General features: G+C 41.1%; 1 protein-coding gene across 2 annotated transcripts in view; it reads right to left on the reverse strand.

Moving 5' to 3' along the window:
• The window catches only part of EPHA4 (EPH receptor A4), a 150,404-nt gene that overhangs the window by 59,693 nt on the left and 73,364 nt on the right, over positions 1 to 17,347 (reverse strand). For both annotated transcript variants that reach the window (XM_047773621.1, XM_047773622.1), the window contains exon 5: positions 4,797 to 5,135. In XM_047773621.1, coding sequence (XP_047629577.1) covers positions 4,797 to 5,135 — 339 coding nt within the window. The remainder of the gene's footprint in view (positions 1 to 4,796; positions 5,136 to 17,347) is intronic.

A 17,347-nucleotide genomic window follows, 5' to 3' on the forward strand; every position in this document is an offset into this window, starting at 1 on the left:
GTGCTTGAAGCCCTGCGTTCCCAGCACAGACCAAGCAAAGACAGGTCAGCGATGGAACTCTGAGAGGGTGGGCATTGCTCTGAAGTCATAAAATCTGTTATGCAAACAAATCGTTAAGGGCAGAGTTTCTAAATCTTGGGACTGCTGGATATTTCAGACCAGACAATTCTTTGTTGTGGGGGAGGGGGGCTGTCCTGTCCATTAAAGGATGTTTAACAGCATCCCTGGACTTTATCCAGTGATGCAATATCACTCCCTCCCCTCTCACCTTTGATAAGGAAACACGTCAAATGGGGAGGGCAGTGAAACATCTATGCTAGAGGTAGAGCTTGGATGGACGGAGGGGTGGCAGGATTCAGAAGTATCCTGACAATTTTGCTGAAGCATTTTTGGAATTCTTTTTTTCTCACCTTAGGAATTTCCTTCAAAGCCAGTTTCTAAACATCCTACAGAAATTAAGCCTTAGTTCTTCATGCCCGTTGCTCATGGCTATATTCTTGGAATCAGAGTTACAGAATAAGAAAAGATCTTAGAGATGAGCTAGGTTCAAATAGTTGTGTGATCTCCTGAAAAACTGAACTTGTCCAAACCCAGAGTGTTTAAGGTGTTTTGTCACTAGAACACTACAACTGTGCAAAAGAGAAATTATAAGACACATATCCTTGGATAGAACAGCATCATATGCAAAATAAAAATCAGAAGTGTTAGAGCCATCCTGGGTGCAGTTTGGGGTTCCCAGAGAATACCACCCATAGAGGTTCATCATGAATTAAAACAAAGAAAACAACCTAGAGTAGGATGCAGCCCCAGAGCTGGGAAACAAGTGTAAGGGGCGGGTACAGAGTGAAAACGGGTTCGGTGATAGTAAGATTTACTGCTGGCTGCAATCACAGCATTTTTAGCAAAAACAGGCACATTTCTGTTGCTTGGTCAGGAAAACCTTGTTTCATTTATACAGCATTTCTCTGTCCTAGTGACACAGCCTGTATTCATTTCCCTGAGATGGTCCACTTAAGTCGAAGTAAACTGAAGGAAAGTCATCTAGAAAACAAATCACCCGGCAGTCTGCCGATTCATTTTTCATAAGCATCAAAACCATCTCTCCCTAAACAAAAGATGGAACAGTTGCTCGAGGATGGGAGATGGAGGAAAATCAAGCCTAGGGTGACCGTCCGTTTTCCTTGTCTGATGGTTTCCTACAGGGCCACTTCAGCTGGAGCCAGCCCCCTCATTCACCTTACTCTCACCTCTCCTTCATGCCCTTGGGTGTGGGGTGGGGGTGAAGTGGCTTAGGAAGAGAAGTGGGGAGAAGTCCTATATCCTCCGCTCAACCCTTACCACTCTCTCAGCCCTGCCTCTCTGCTCAGAGCTTCCACGTGGGCAATATGAGCAGAGCAGGCTTTGTCCTGGCACTGTCCGCGGGGGACGCCAGGCAAGTGTCACCAGAGCCAGCCCTTTTGGCCACAGATATAAGGCTCACATCCTTTCATCAGCTGATGAGCAATAAAGCTGACACTTCCCATTTGTCTTGCCTTTTGCATCAACTGGGTTTGAACTCAGGAAAAGGGTGTTACTAGCCTCTTAAGACACCAACTGTAGGATCTGGGTTAGCAATGGTTTGAATAACCAGGTAAGAACACCAGCCCATGCACACCGCCGCCAGCAACTACGTGATCAAAGACCAGTTAGAACCCCGTCTCCAGGCTCAGATACTCACAGGTCCAGTCTTACAAATGGGGAGATGCCAGGCTGAGTGGCATGCTGATGTGAACACTATTAATTTTAAAGAAAGCAACAAAAAGCCATTTTCTCCTTTTGGGAGCAGGATTCTCCCAGGGGTTCAAGTGCTAGCTCTGATGAGTCATTTTTACCTTCACAAAGCTGTTCGACAGTGACAGTCTCAGAGGTGTTGATGATAAAAATCGGGAATTCTAGGTTTAGTGTTCATTTGTTTTGAAATACGTTACCGGTGAGAAAAAGGACCCTGTGAAAACAGAGCCAAAAATGCAGAGCCACGAAACTTTGTGGCTTCCAGGTGGTACATGCTAACATTCATTTGTTCTAGGTATTCCTTCTACTATGAGACCTCATTGCCTATAGAGGTCCCTAAGGAATTTAATTTAATGAAATGATGGGAATGACAGCAATTAGAATATAATTGTGGGTATGTAAATATGCTTAGGGGAGCTTTGATAGAGTTTACGGTTGCTGGTTGCTACATTCACCCAGAATTTTGGCCTACATTATTAATCTGCACTACGAGGAGGAAAGGGTATGTTAATCAAAAATAAACCATCCTGATGATTTTGAATTAGCGAGCTCCAAATCGCGGCAGGATAACAAGGAACGCTGTGCACACACACCGCTCTCTGCTAAGCGGAAGCTTTCTGGTTGGCCACACAGGAGGTCTCCTTATTGAAAGATTTATTTTTAATTTTGAACAGCTTCCCAGCCTTACCCTTCATGAACATTAAAATAAGAAGCTGGAATTCTGTCCTATTCAGCAAACCGCCTGGCAGAACCACTCGCCGTGGAAGAGAAAACCTCATTGTGTCAGAGGAATTGCGTCCAGCCTTTTTTCCTAGAACTAAAAGAATTACACCTACATTTTTAATAAAACTTTGACTTTGTTTCCTTCCCTCGCATGACTTTTTTTTTTTTTATTAAAGTACAGCTGATTTACAATGTTCTTTCTGTCAATTTCTTCCGTGCAGCGTAGCGACCCAGGCACACATATACACACATTCTTTTTTTTGTCATATTACCTTCCATCATGTTGTTTCACAAGTGATTGGATATAGTTCCCTGTGCTGTACAGCAGAATCTCATTGAGTGTAATGGTTTTGCATGTTTTTTTTCCTTTCAGAGGATTTTTGGCCTGTCCTCTTTGTATTCTTTGTGCCTTCTGGCCTTGGGAGGGGTTGACATAATCCCTTGGCTTGAGGCCTTAAATATACAGAGAGAGAAGTCTCCCCACAAAATGTGTGGGAGCCAAGCCTGTCCCCAGCACATCTCCCAGAGGCTCCCCTCCGCCAAAGAGAATGACTTCACCTTTTACAGCTGAGGCTTCACAGGTCCATTCCTAGTTCGAATTCCGTTAAGAACAGGAAGTAGTCAAACAGCTAAGGAGAGCCAAAAAGGTGCAGGAGGACTGAACATAAGAATATTGATTGAATCATAAACCAGATTCTCCAGGGGTGCAGAGATCACTCTGCACCTTCTCGGCTCCTTGAAACTCAGAGACACTGGTGGCACCAATGTGTTTCCCGGGATCTATAGGCAGTATTTCCATTGCCTTGGTCCAAAAGAGAACTAATAAAAAGCCGGCAGTCACAGCGCCTTTGTGATGCTATCAAAACCTCCTAAATCATACTAGCCTTTGTAGAGAAATAAAACCGATGACCACAACAGGATTCAGTTCCTGAAAGTGTAGAAATGAAAGGCCAAAGCATAACCAGATGGATCTGTTCACACTAAATATTAAAAAAAAAAAAAAAATCGGTCCCACTTGCGTAACTGAAACTATCTTCCAGGAAGATGTGCCACTTGCGCTCCAGTTCAAAATCTTTCCCCAGTCTTAACTTTTTATTTATTCTGGAGAGTTCAAGGGAAAGTGGAAAAAGAATGGCTTTGGATTGGGGTACTGGAATACTTCTCACTATAGAATCAATTAATGCAGATATATTTTACTTAACTATTGAGTGCACTTACCGAAACATTCATTTAAGAAAAGCGCAGTAAGAGGCTATAGGATTGTTGCAATTTATAATCCTTTTCGGGCGAAATGTGTTGTTCTTAAGAACGGCCCAAAAGGATAAACCACGGTCCTGTTTTCCTCCTCTCGTTTAAATCCCCAGAAATAAATAACAGGGAGCCAGCAATGTGAACCATGTGGTGGAAATCCAGAAAGGAAAATCAGCATGAGAAAGTGTGGAAACTTCTTCAGCGGAAGAATGGGAGTAAGTGTGTCAGGAGCAGAGCCTAGAAATCTAGAATCTCACTCACACTTTGGAATATCTGATATTCAAGACTGGAGAACAGTACTGCAATTATCTCAGCAGAACTACTTCATGAACAGAAAACGTTTCTAGTCATCCGAATTAGAAGAGGAAAGTGATGCACGAAACGGGGATAAATTAAGTCTCCTCCCCCACCTGTCAATTGTGAACTGAACTATGAAGGTGGCTGCCGAAGCAGTATGTTTTAAGGAACTTTTGCCAACCACGCAGATCAAGCTGCCCATTAAACCATTCACTGTTCAGATTTACATGGTGATTCTAGTAAAGATCCATGTTGATAATTTTTAAAACTTTAAAATTAAAAAAAAAAAAGACCAAAACTACAGATGCTGATGCTTTTGTTGGTAAATACAGCAAATGCCAATATAGCACTCTGTATTGGTAAAAAATCAACCTCGTATTCCCAAATAATCTGTAAATGCACCGATATCCAATCACAGTCTTGTGATGAAAATTGCCAAGATACATCCCTTACAAGAAACCAACTCACCGGCCTGTCACCTACTTCCAACCAGGCACTGTCTTAGCCTTCATTTAATCTACACCACCTAGAACAATGCATGCTATGCAGTTGGTATCAAAAAAAAAAAAAAAAATCTGCTTAAGGAATAAATATCCTTCCAAGTATCTTTTGTGTTATTACACAGTTCACAGGTTTATAATTAGATCCCTGTGGTTCTTTTTCATTTGCAGAACTTAGCATTCTTCATGGATGTCAACACAAGCTCTTTCTCTATACACATTTAGATCCTACAATAAAGCAGATCCAATTCCTACCTGCTTGGTTGGTGGTCACAGTGACAGACACAGACTGGTCCGGGCTAGGGTTATACTTGGACACACCATTCACTGCCCAGATTTCAAACGTGTAGTTGGTATGAGCCAGGAGGTCAGTGATGGAGACCTTGGTGGTCTTCAGGCCGTTCTGCTGTGGGGTGTAGTGGACCCCACTTCCACAAGGTCGACACTTGCTAGAGTCACCCGCTCCACACTTCTTGCACACGACGTTGTAGGAAATGTCCTGGCGGCCACCCGTGTTCTGAGGACTGCTCCATTCCAAGTTCACGGACGTCTCGTTGACATTTGAGATCAAGTTTAGAGGAGCAGATGGTGGGCCTGGAGGAAGAGGAAAAAAAACAAAAAAAAACACATACTATCACACCAAGAACTGAAACCAGCCTTCTGGGGATCTCTCGGAGCTTATATTATTTTCAGCGGCTACAAGTAAGATGAGCTCGTTTGGCAAAGAACCCAACAAGCAAATCAAGCCAGCAAAAAAATCTTTTAAAAGAGCAATATGATAGAAGGCGGTCCGTGTGAATGTCATTCTCCTTCCTGGGCAAACGTAGCACTGGCCGCCACTGTGAGATGTGAAGCAATGCTGCATCAGGTGGGTTGCAGACCTGGCTTTCTCTCTGAAGTGACCGAGTTGTTTTTTGTTTTTTTTCTCATAACTTATTTTGTCTTAATCGTATTATCTGACAGACAGATATACAAATGTGTTTCTAGTTCCCAGGGCTGTGGTGGCACTCTGGTAAATGAATAGTTACATACCACTTCTGAAGCTAAACGATGCTTCCTAAGTAGCGTGTGTCATCGACAGGGAATAAAATTAACTGAATTGTATAGATACGCCTCTTCAGTTTGACATGGCAGTTGAGAGGTTAGCTGTTTACGGGTAATTAGGAGGAACAGGTTCAACCAGATGGCAGAGATGCTGAAGCTATAGTCATTGAGAAATATTAAGGCAAGGATTGTGCAAAGGCTCCCAAGGGCCCACATCTGGCCCTTCAACTGATCAGGGCTGAACCAGGCCCTTTTTAAGATACTCTTTTCCATGGACATTAAAGGTTTCTCAAACATGATGGGGGACAGTGGCTGTTGAGAAACAGAACAACTGATTGCAAACAACATGCGTGGTTTAAAATAGTAACAATAGTAACAATAAGTAGGACCACAGAACCACGATGAACCCCCACGATTCTTGCTGTAGACTAGTCTATATGCCAAGATGTTGTGACACAAACTTTCTTCAGGGAGAAGAATCAGGGTGGGAGAAGGAAGAGGGAATTTTCCTGGTCTGAACTGGTTCCAAAGGTCTGGAGGACACCTGCCACACTGTAATGAAAAAGCATCGAGTCACTGCAACAGTTGGAAGGTTCTCTGCTTTCTTTTCTCTTTCTCATTTTGGTCTTCGAAGAAAAGAGCCAAAGTGAGTTTAAATGAAAAGTTGAGGTTTCTTGCTCGTTGTTTCTATCCTACCTCGAATTTATTTGTAATGATGGCTTTAAGGGAAATTTGTCTGTGTTTCCCAGGAAAAGGAAGTTAACTGGAAGCCTGCATGAGGTGAGGAGAAGCTTCATCTCGTCAAGGACAATGGGATATACACTTCCAGAGTTGCCATTGTCAGAGACTTGGAAGATAAGTAAGGAATCATAATCGGTACTTATTACTTAGCTTACAATGATGAATGGCTGAAGGATTTTTTAGTGATATTGAATAAGGGTAATTCACTCTCCATTTCTCTGTATACAACTTAAGTGAAGACCTTATTTTAACAACCTAGGCAGGCCCTCCCAATCAACCTTGGAGACTAGTTACCAACAACTTCTCTCTTAGTATTAAGACCTGCTCTCCATCCTGAGAATCTTAAGAGAAAAACAGTGTCATGAAATTTGTGTTGAAGCTAAGATTGTCCCCAGGAAAGCCTCAGAAAGAAAGTACAACTTTCCCTCTTGTTTATATTTCAAGTTTATACCTTATGGTCCTTAGCAGAGCAATGGAAAACAGTAAGATTAAATAAATGTTCTTTTTTTTAAAATAAATTGTTAGAGCCATTTGAAATCACAGACCCCTAGGGCCAGATAAGCTGTTCAAGATCATTTTGTTGAAGAGCCTCATTTTATAGATGAAGACACTGAGATGCAGAAAGTGGAGCTGAAAATACTGAAAGTCTGTGCAATCTAATTAGTGACAGAGTCCAACTAAAACCCGTTGTTTACACTTTAAAAGCAAAATAACAAAACCAGTAGCTTTAACTAAAGTTTAAGAGGTAAACATAGGACACAGGAACCAGTAACTTCAATCCTGTTCAAATTCTGTAGATGCTTCTTGCCATCATAGTGAAATCCATTGCTAGCCTGCAGCTGAAATTGACCACAGCCTGGTTCAGAAAATGGGTCAAGCCACTGGTTCTTATTTTGCTGTGACTTTCAGGGTTAAATAAGAGTGACTCTTAAATCCATTAACCTCCTTGCCAAGGTTCCTGGTCCACTTTCACATGGGAAAATGTGACACAATGAATCAAGCACTGCAGAAGCAAAAAGTCAGTAATTAGTATGTAGGACGGGGCATGGAACTGTCTAAACAGAGAAGAAATGGAGCAGAAAACTAAATGGTCACAGGACTCAGAGATATAACACTGCCACATGAAAAAAAAAAAAATACAAAGATGCGGCAGGATTTCAAAATGGAGGGCTGGCATGAAAACGAGATGCAGCACTGCACAGGCTTCTACCTTTGGGCAGTGATTCTTCAAAAATCTACCTTGGGGTAGATGTTCAAGGGAAGACAGAGTACTAAATAAGTTCAAGTTCAATGCTGACCCCACGAATGGTTTGGCGAATTGTACTGCGTATGCTTTATGTTTTGCTGCCATAAGGAGTGATGGTTACATGGGGCAGAGGAGCAGCTTAGAAATGGGACTAGGACTGGAAAATTAAGGGGGGAGGAGGAAATAACAGAAACGTGCACCCAAGGTGATTCTAATGCTGGCCTGCCCAAGTCTGGAAAAGGACATTTGCTTCATAAATTAAAATCATAATGGTGGTTGTATTGTTTGTGGTTTTTCTTTTTTTTTCCTTCTTTTTTTTTTTTTTTTTTTGCGTTTTAGGGCCACACCCACTGCATATGGAAGTTCCCAGGCCAGGGGTCAAATCAGAGCTACAGCCACCAGCTCATGCCACAGCCACAGCAACGCGGGATCCTTAACCCACTGAGCGAGGCCAGGGATAGAACCCGCATTCTCATGGATTCCTAGACGGGCTCGTTAACCACTGATCCATGACAGGAACTCTGAGGTTTTTCTTTTTTAAAAGTGCTTGCCAATTAAAAGATAGTAAATCTATATCACATGTGTTTCCCTTTGAAGGGAAGGGTCATCTCTTCCTCAGAAAAGAAAGTATTCTCTTTGCCAGAAAATGAGAAAAAAGCGTGGAGTTTAATGCAGCCAAAAGCCAATCTGGGCCCAACAGTCATAGTTAACAGCGGCATCTTAAAACAATTACCTGTAGAGATGACTAAAAAGAAAAGAAAACAGGCATTCTGACTAAAATGAGTTCTCTCAATAAACACAAGGCATCCAGAAGGAAAAACTTAACTCTTAGACTGTCTTTTCTTATATTTTTGGTAATATTGAGACCCATTAGGGCCCCGGCAAGGCCTTCCTGGGGACAGACAGATCCTGTGTCCCTCGCATCTTATTTGTTGAAAAGCTTTAACTTCCTAGGCCTTCCCCAAGTTCCAAAGAGCAAACTTAATCAGAGAAGTAAGCACATGAAGAAGCAAGGAAAACAATCAAGTAAGGCAAAATAATAATAGTTAAGCCATTAAAAAAAAGTCAAAAACTTTTAGTTCCTCTTCAAAGGCTACAGATAATAGCCTGAGCCATATCCTTGAGATGTTCTGCAGATACTAAAATCCCCACCAGAGAAGTGGTTTTTGTTGTTGTTGTTGTTTTAGGGCTGCACCCTCGGCATATGGAAGTTCCCAGGCTAGGGATCCAATCAGAGCTGTAGATGCCAGCCTACACCACAGCAACGTGGGATCTGAGCCATGTCTGCAGCCTACACTGCAGCTCACAGCAATGCCAGATCTTTAACCCACTGAGTACTGCTAAGGATTGAACCGGTACCCTCAGGGATACTAGTTGGGTTTGCTACAGCTGAGCCACAGTGGGAACTCTGGGAAAAAGTCAATTGCATGCTGACCACAAGCACTAGACCCCAGACCAGTTGGAACCCGAAGGCTGATGACTGAGATTCCTGAGACATCAGCCTGGTACCTCGTCATCAACTGATCAGAGACCTGAGCAGGACCTGATCACATACCCCAAGACTCTCTCTTACACGATCTTTAGAAACCCTTCCCTGAAAGCCACCAGAGGGTTCTAGTCTTAAGCACTAGCTGTCCATTCTGCTTGCTTGGTGCCTTGTCCTTTCCCTCACCACAACCTTATGCCAGCAGACTGGCTTTGCTGCATGCCAGTTGAGCAGGCCCGAATTTGGACCAGTAACAGCATCATAGCTAGATATTTTAGGAACAATTAAATTTTCTGACATATAATTGCTTTCTCATCAGAAATATGTTCACCTCTAGAATGTAAATTGCTACAGCCACTGTGAAGAACAGTATGGAAGTTCCTTAAAAACTGAAGACAGAGTTACCATAGAATCCTGCAATCCCACTCCTGGGCATATATTTAGGAAAGATGCATGCACTCCAATTTTCTTTGCAGCACTATTTACAAGATCCAAGACATAGAAGCAACATAAATGTTCATCAGCAAGTGAATGGATAGAAAGATGTGGTAGATACACACAATAGAATGTTACTCAGCCATAAAAAAGAACTAAATGATGCTCTTTGTTGCAACATGGATAGACCTGGAGAATATCATATCAAGTGAAGTAAATCAGACAGAGAAAGACAAATAATATACATCACTTATACGTGGAATCTATAGAAAGAAAGAAAGAAAGAAAGAAAGAAAGAAAGAAAGAAAGAAAGAAAGAAAGATCCCAGAATTTATTTACAAAACAGAAATAGACCCACAGACATAGAAAACAAATTTACGGTTACCAAAGGGAACAGGAGCAGGGGAGAGATTAATTAGTAGATTGGAATTAACATATACACACTGCCATACACAACATAGATAATCAACAAGGACCTACTGTATAGCACAGGGACTTATTCTCTCTCTCTTAATGACCTGTAAGGGGAAAGAATCTGAAAAAGAATATATGTGTGTGTGTGTGTATGTGTGTGTGTGTATATATATATGTATGTATATATATACACACACACATATATTTAAACACACGCATACATATACACACATATATATACATACACACACACATATGACTGAATCACTGAAATTAACAGCGTATTTAAACCAACCAACAAATAAATCAACTATATTTCAATTTTAAAAAATGCTTGTTTAAAGTTAAAAAACAAAAGGGTAATTTCCTTTTTTCCCTTACCTGGAACAGAATCTGAATAGTATCTATAGTAAGGCTTTGGGAATATTAAAAAAAAGGAATGAAATATGCTCACCTCTAAATGTCTTCAATTATAAATACGAGATTTATAACAAAGAGGGATAATCGTACCATTTAATTTTCTAGTCTCCATCCTGACATTGTATCTGCTAGGTGTATATCAACATCAGGTAGCCATGGGTCATTAAGAATAATAGGGTTTTATCCCTTCCCAAACTGCCCACCACTACCCTGGATGTAGGACTAGCAGTAATCCTACTTATGATATTATTCCATAGTTTAGGGCATATTTCCATTTCCCTCTCCATCTGGAACACGTTAAGGAGTCTTGCTAATCACACATACATTGCATACTCTGTTTCTATCACAATCTGTCTGACCCTCAAGAGAAAAATTGATGTATTCATCATTCCCTAGTGTCTCCCATGGTTCCTAGTTCAAAGCAAGCTCAATAAACATTTTCCATGACTGGAAAGGAAACTAACAAGGTCCTCTAAGGCATCTTATGTCCATCTACCAACAATGCTACTTTAAGCCTGTGAATTAATACAAGCCTCTCTGAGCTAAGGCTGTACTAGTGAGTGTTTCACTTATAGCTTCACTACCATGAAGCCCTAAAAAGGAGAATCTCAGGGTAGCTAGTTTAATTCAAATTCTTCTTTTCTATCATTTTAAACCACTTTGGAACGGGGAGGGAGGGCTATGTATCACACAGAAGTGGTTACTTCTGTTGCAAGAGATTATGGAGTCATCCAATTACTCAACATCTATTTATCATGCCCAGAATTTGTCACTTTCTCTAAAAGAGGGAGGGAAAAAATATTCTGATTCATTTTGATACTTTCCTGGATGTTGAAGGAAGGGGCAGGAAATCAAAGGGAGAAAGAAGACACTGGAGGCTGGAAGACCAACCACTCTGCCCTCTCTCATTTTCATAGCTCTATAACCAGCCAGTAGAGCTGGAAATTTAAAATGTGAGCTCCGTCAGTTGAAGTTCTGTTAATTCGGGATTGGTTATGACAACTTTTCTTTCTCCACCTTGATTTCATGTGATGATTTCTTTGGGCATGAAGCTATGGAAGGCTCTGAAGAAAGTTCATTTTAACAGTTTCAAAGGCATTTTTTCCTTATGAGCTTTTAGAGAAGTAGAGTTTTTTTTTTTTCCAATTTTATTTTATTTTTGGCCACACTCACAGCATATGGAAGCCAGGGTTCGAACCCACGCCACAGCAGTGACAACACGGGATCCTCAACCCACTGAGCCACGAGAGAGCACTTCCATTTCATTTATATGATCAAAACATACAAATCAATCAAATACTGAAGGATAATTAAGGAGAAAAATGTCATTCCTTTATATTTTTGGTTTTATTTTTAAAACCCGCTAAATGGAGTTTCCGTCGTGGCTCAGCAGTAATAAACCTGTCTAGTATCCATGAGGACTCAGGTTCAATCCCTGGCCTTGCTCAGTGGGTTAAGGATCTGGCATTGCCGTGAGCTGTGGTGTAGGTCGCAGATGCGGCTCAGATTCTGCATTGCTGTGGCTGCGGTATAGACCGGCAGCTGCAGCTCCAAATGATCCCTAGCCTGGGAACGTCCGTATGCCAAGAATGTGGCCCTAAAAAGATGGCAAAAGGGGGGAAAAATGCTTAAAATTAATTTCTAAGCCTAAGGTTCTCTCCTTCTGCATTAAAGAATGGAGCTATCACGCTAAACTGTTTTAACATTCTCGTGTTTAGAATGCCTTTCACATTTTTAACATAATTTAGCGGCATGGGTAATAACAGCTAAACCACCAGAACCAAAAGTCAAATGCCATAATCCTTAACTTAGTAATCCTTTAGAACAATGTTCAACAAACTTTCTCTTTAAAGGACAGATAGTCGATCTTCCAGGTTTTATGGGCTCTATGGTCTCTCTAGAAACTGTTTAACTCTTCATTGCAGCTTGACAGCAATCACGGAGGATACCTAAACAAACGGGTATGTCTGTGTCCCAAGAAGATTTTATTTGCAAAAACAAGAGCAGTGCAATTTGACTTTCAGGCCATAATTTACCAATCCCTGCTACAGAGAATTTGATTGGGACCAAAGCACACTCTCCCCAGAAAAATGATCAGTCATAATGTTGCACATCCTTCTAGGGACTTTGAGCATACTTTGAACTAATCCAGGGAGATCCCTCCCTTGATTTACACTGATAGAGAGGTCAGGTAACAACTCTGGCTTTTAAAGTCCAAGTGACACCTGTCATTTTGGACTGAGGAAGGAATAAAATACAGCCAAAATATTATGGCCTATTTTTTTGAGTTTCTCATCGCTCTGAAAGAAATGGGCTCTGTATTTCTCGCCACCGTGGATAGATTTAATGAACATCCATTTGCTTCACTGGTGTGAAATACTTTCTGGATTGCACAGCAGGTATTGGTGGAAGGTGCTACAACGGGTAATTATTATTTTCTAGTGGGATGTCAGCTTGCATTCTGCTGATGGGAGTTTGACAGTATAAAGTCCCGAAGAAACCGTAGCCAAATTGCAGGAGAAGCAAAGGACTATCATATCATACCATGTTACATCATAAAAAGAATCTTAATCTTCCTTAACCTATCATCCGCTTTCCTCTGGGAAAACCCAAGCTTCCATAAATGATCCACATACTACCTACAGAAAATAAGTGAATGTGACATTTAAGAAGGGCAGTATTTCAAGCATCAAAGAAAATTCCAATAATTCCACAAATCATAATTCTTCCCTCTTATTTAATAGACTTAAGTATAATTCCTGCGTAGTTTAGAAAACACGCTTGATGGCTTCGGTCAGGATTTAGAGTAGTCTATTTAGGACAACCCAATGTTCACACATACACCCGAAATCTGTAGGAGCCTTAATAAAATCATTCAAAAAGGATCAGCCCGCACTAAATGCAAAGTCATAAATGCCTCCCATGTGAAATAGGAGTTTGGTATGAACTATCCCATGAAAAGTCTAGGTCAACAGAACTGTACCTTAACACCCCACCCCAAAGTCACAAGTCATGTCAAATTTACCTCTTCATTCTTATAGCAAGTAACTGGAATTTCTGCAAAAGATGGAAACCCGCTTTGATAATCACATTTAAAAGTAGGTTCTGCCAAAGGGTTTAAATCTGTACGGACACATGGTGTAATGTGCCACGAAACCTGAAATTTCTATTTCTTGTAACAAGTGGAATTCAAGTGCCAGCAGACTCCACGACCGAGGAGTAAAAATAAGCCAAGTTTAAAACTCACTCTGTAAGCAAAACTTTAAACATGCAATTCAAATTCTTTAGACTTGGTAGCTCTGCCTGGAATTTTGTCCCTGGTTACTTCAAAAGCTGCCTCCTTATCCCTGGTTTCAGGTTAAATCTCACCTCCAGTCTTGACCACTCTTGGCAAAGAAAAATCCTTCCCCTTCCTTATTTTACCCTGTCACTTTTTTTTTTTTTTCCTGTCTTGTGAGAATTTTGCATCACTTTGTTTATTATTTATCGTCCCATTAGAACTGAAACTAACTGAGGAGTCTTCCCTTTTCTGGTTTATGAGCATCTCCCAGCTCTTAGAAAGATGTTGACCATGTAGTAGATGCTAATTAAGTATCTGCTGAACAAATAAATGAATGAATGATGCTTAGCCCCGCCCAGCTCAATCCTCAGGCAACTTTTAGACTGCCAATAATACTTCAGTGCCTTCATCATTGCCCTTGCATTTGCATATGTCACATCCCAAAAGACAGTGGGGGGTAGGGGTGGGTAAGACGCAATTGTGTGCTAAAGGATTTTTTAAAAAGGCTGCAATCAGGAGTTCCCATGGTGGCTCAGTGGGTTAAGAACCTAACATAGTCTCCATAAGGATGTAGGTTCGATCCCTGGCCTTGCTCAGTGGATTGAGGATCTGGTGTTGCCACAGCTATGGTGCAGGTCGAAGATGCAACTCGGATCTGGTGTTGCTGTGGCTGTGGCATAGGCCTCAACTGCAGCTCTGATTTGATTCCTAACTTGGGAACTTCCACATACCACAGGTGCAGCTGTAAAAAAAAAAAAAAAATTAATTAATTAAAAAAATAAAAATCAATGAAATTTAAAAGAAAAGCAAAAAATCTTCAATCGAGACTAGGAGATAGCAGATAGGAAACCAAAGTAGCCAGGCTCAAGTATAAAATGGTTTCTGAAGCTATCAGAGACTTTATTCCTTAACTGATTTTTAATCACCATTTTAACATTCAGTGTCTGAGCCATGAAATTAATTCTGGATATGGAAAGAAACATTCCTTCCCAGAGCTTGGGCAGAAGCATCATTCTGAACTGATCGATTTCTTTAAGCGCGACTGTCACTCTACTAAAATGCCAAGGCAACCAGTACCAGACGTAGCTTCTGAGGATGGGGCATCCTGGGTGTTGAGTTCCATTTCATAAGGCTTCATTAGTCACGTACAACTTTCCAACTGTCAGTGATACTTCAGTGCCTCAGCTGTAAAACCCTCTAACCCTGCAGATAAGCCTTTGTTAAGCTCTCTGCAGCTGAAAGACAGGTTAGAAGGCAGAATAAACCGTGGAGATGTGTAAGTTTTGACTCTGACACAAAGCCCATGCGTTCCTCCTGACAGTTGTATATGTTGCCACTACTAATTGCTCTCTCTCGGTCTTGGCTGCCCTGGGTGAGTTTACATGAAGACTGCGGGGCTGGGACACCTCCTCCAAGATGGGTGCACAGTGCATAAGCTTTTATCACGGCCATTTATGTGTTTAACAATGAATGGAGCCAAAGCAGAACTGCCCATTATCCCCCCAAAAAAAAAAAAATTTGGATACATTAGTCTCTTCTTACTATAACAACAGCAGCAACAACAAAAATCTTGGTTTCTATAGAGGTAGCTCCTTGCTGAAATTTTGCTCCCACTTATTTTTCTGGTATATCTATTTTCCCATTTTTCACCCAGAAACCGTTTGTCTTTTCTTTGCTAGGTTCATCAGAGTTGTGGTCTCTTTACTTTAAGATGACTAGTTTATGGCTGAAGTACTTTTATAAACACTCAGTTATCCACGAGGAAGGTATAAAAGGAAAGACCACATAAAGTCGTTTGCTTAAAAAGCACAAGTATTTTGCTTTAGAATTAGCTAGGCTGTAAACTCCTTTCTTGCAAAGTATGTTTTCATCCTCTATCTCATTTAATCCCCATAATAAAATTGGACCGAAAAGCATTTATTACCCAAAGCAATCTGACAATCAAAAGCTAAGATATGAAAAGTTAGGCAACTCACCCAAATTCATGAAGCCCAGATGTGCAAAGATAGGATCAAAAGATCTTATTCAAAGGCTAAAAAGACCCCCTTCCCAGAGATATGAACAATTCAAAGGAAAAATGAAGCATATCTCTGCATTCTTTGTGGACCAAGCTGGAGGTTCCCAGCATTCTGCATTCACATTTCTCCTGGCTTCCCTGCCCCTCAGGCTGAAGTTTGCTGACTTTACTTGCTGGAAGGTGCTCTTGTCTTAGCTGAGTTGTCCTCTCTGCCTGGTTCCTGCATTCCACTCAAGACTAGGAGTTTTTGTTAAAGGCTCTTTCCTGGGTGGAACGTCATGGGGGGCGGGGGGGGGGGAGAGCAATTCTCTTTGTGCAACAGGACTACCCTTGGTCCATCTTTTGCTGAGACTGAGAGAGCACGCAGAACAACAGTCAACTATGAGAAGAAAATCAAAATGCTGGTAGCAGAGAAGGTATCCAGCTCTCACCCCAGGGGATCTCAGGAAAATATATAATTGACCTTGTTTCACAGAAGCATGCTGTGCACGACCACTGTAGGACTTCCATGAGTCGTCTCAAAAATGCTATCCAGAAATGACAGGGCTCGGGTGATAACAAGCCATTCTTAATTATTCATGGTGGTGGAAAAATTGTAATAACTTGGCTAAATGACGCTGGCAGACGATTCAAGCCTTTCACTTGGGCACACATTAGTGCTCCTCGAACGTATGCATCTTCCAGTTGAATCCACCTTGTACTATTAACCCCTGTAAGAAGTCCACAGTGGACTGCTTATCTGTGTAAAATTAGAAGTGGGTTGGAGGATAATGTGGAGGCTAAAATAGCATTAAAAAATAATTCAGTGAGATGATACTTAATCTTAAGTAAATATCCTAAAGTTTTAAAAATTTTACCAAGTGGCAAGTGATCAGCCTGGGGCCCACCCAGGACCTTCCGTCAAGCATCCCTGGTGCTTTTTTCCCCTATAGCCTTGTCTTTTCAACAAGACTCATGCACTTGCTTTCTCTAGAGGTAATTTTTCCTATTAGTAGTCAAAAATGCTGAAAGGTAACTCAAAAGGAAGAAGCAAGAATGCAGTTTACTCACTACCTGATGTTAGACCTTGAACTAGAACTCTAACTGAAGAACTCGCCTAGAAATGAAATGGGTCAAAGGCTGCATTGGAATCATCAAATTGTCTTTGGTTGCTTTGATCAGTTTTTATGGTCCAGAGGACAGGCACATTTGTTGGCTTATCAACTGGCTTAACAGGCATTGCAACCATATGTTCTGAACTAAAAACCATGTCACATGTTCTGGCAATAGGGGAACTGGTGTCTCGATTCGACTTTTTTCCTATGGAATGTGGTATGAAAGTACACGCCAAGACGGCACATCTGATAAATGCCATGAAGTAACCAAACTTTAGATTCAAGAATTTTCATAAAGTATGTCCTCGAAAATGATTGATTACATGAATAATAAAATGTGAAATGATTAGGGATCAATCAATGGATCTTCTGAAACACTTTCATGAACAAAACTTTAGCCTTTATTCTCGCCCTTCTACTAACTAGTCAGTCACCAGAGCCAACCGCATACTCATTGATCAGTTTCACAGAATGGCCTTCTTCCTATCGTTTTATTAGTTACTTGCAGTTGTAAAGCAAAAAGAAATATGGTTTGGAGTGGAGGAAAAAAAAATGCAGTTTACTTGAAACTGAAGGCTACCTTTTATCCTATGGTTTATAACATCAAAACCTCGTGTTAGCCATCCTTC

The sequence above is a fragment of the Phacochoerus africanus genome, chromosome 3 (assembly GCF_016906955.1).
Source record: "Phacochoerus africanus isolate WHEZ1 chromosome 3, ROS_Pafr_v1, whole genome shotgun sequence".
NCBI lineage: Eukaryota > Metazoa > Chordata > Mammalia > Artiodactyla > Suidae > Phacochoerus > Phacochoerus africanus.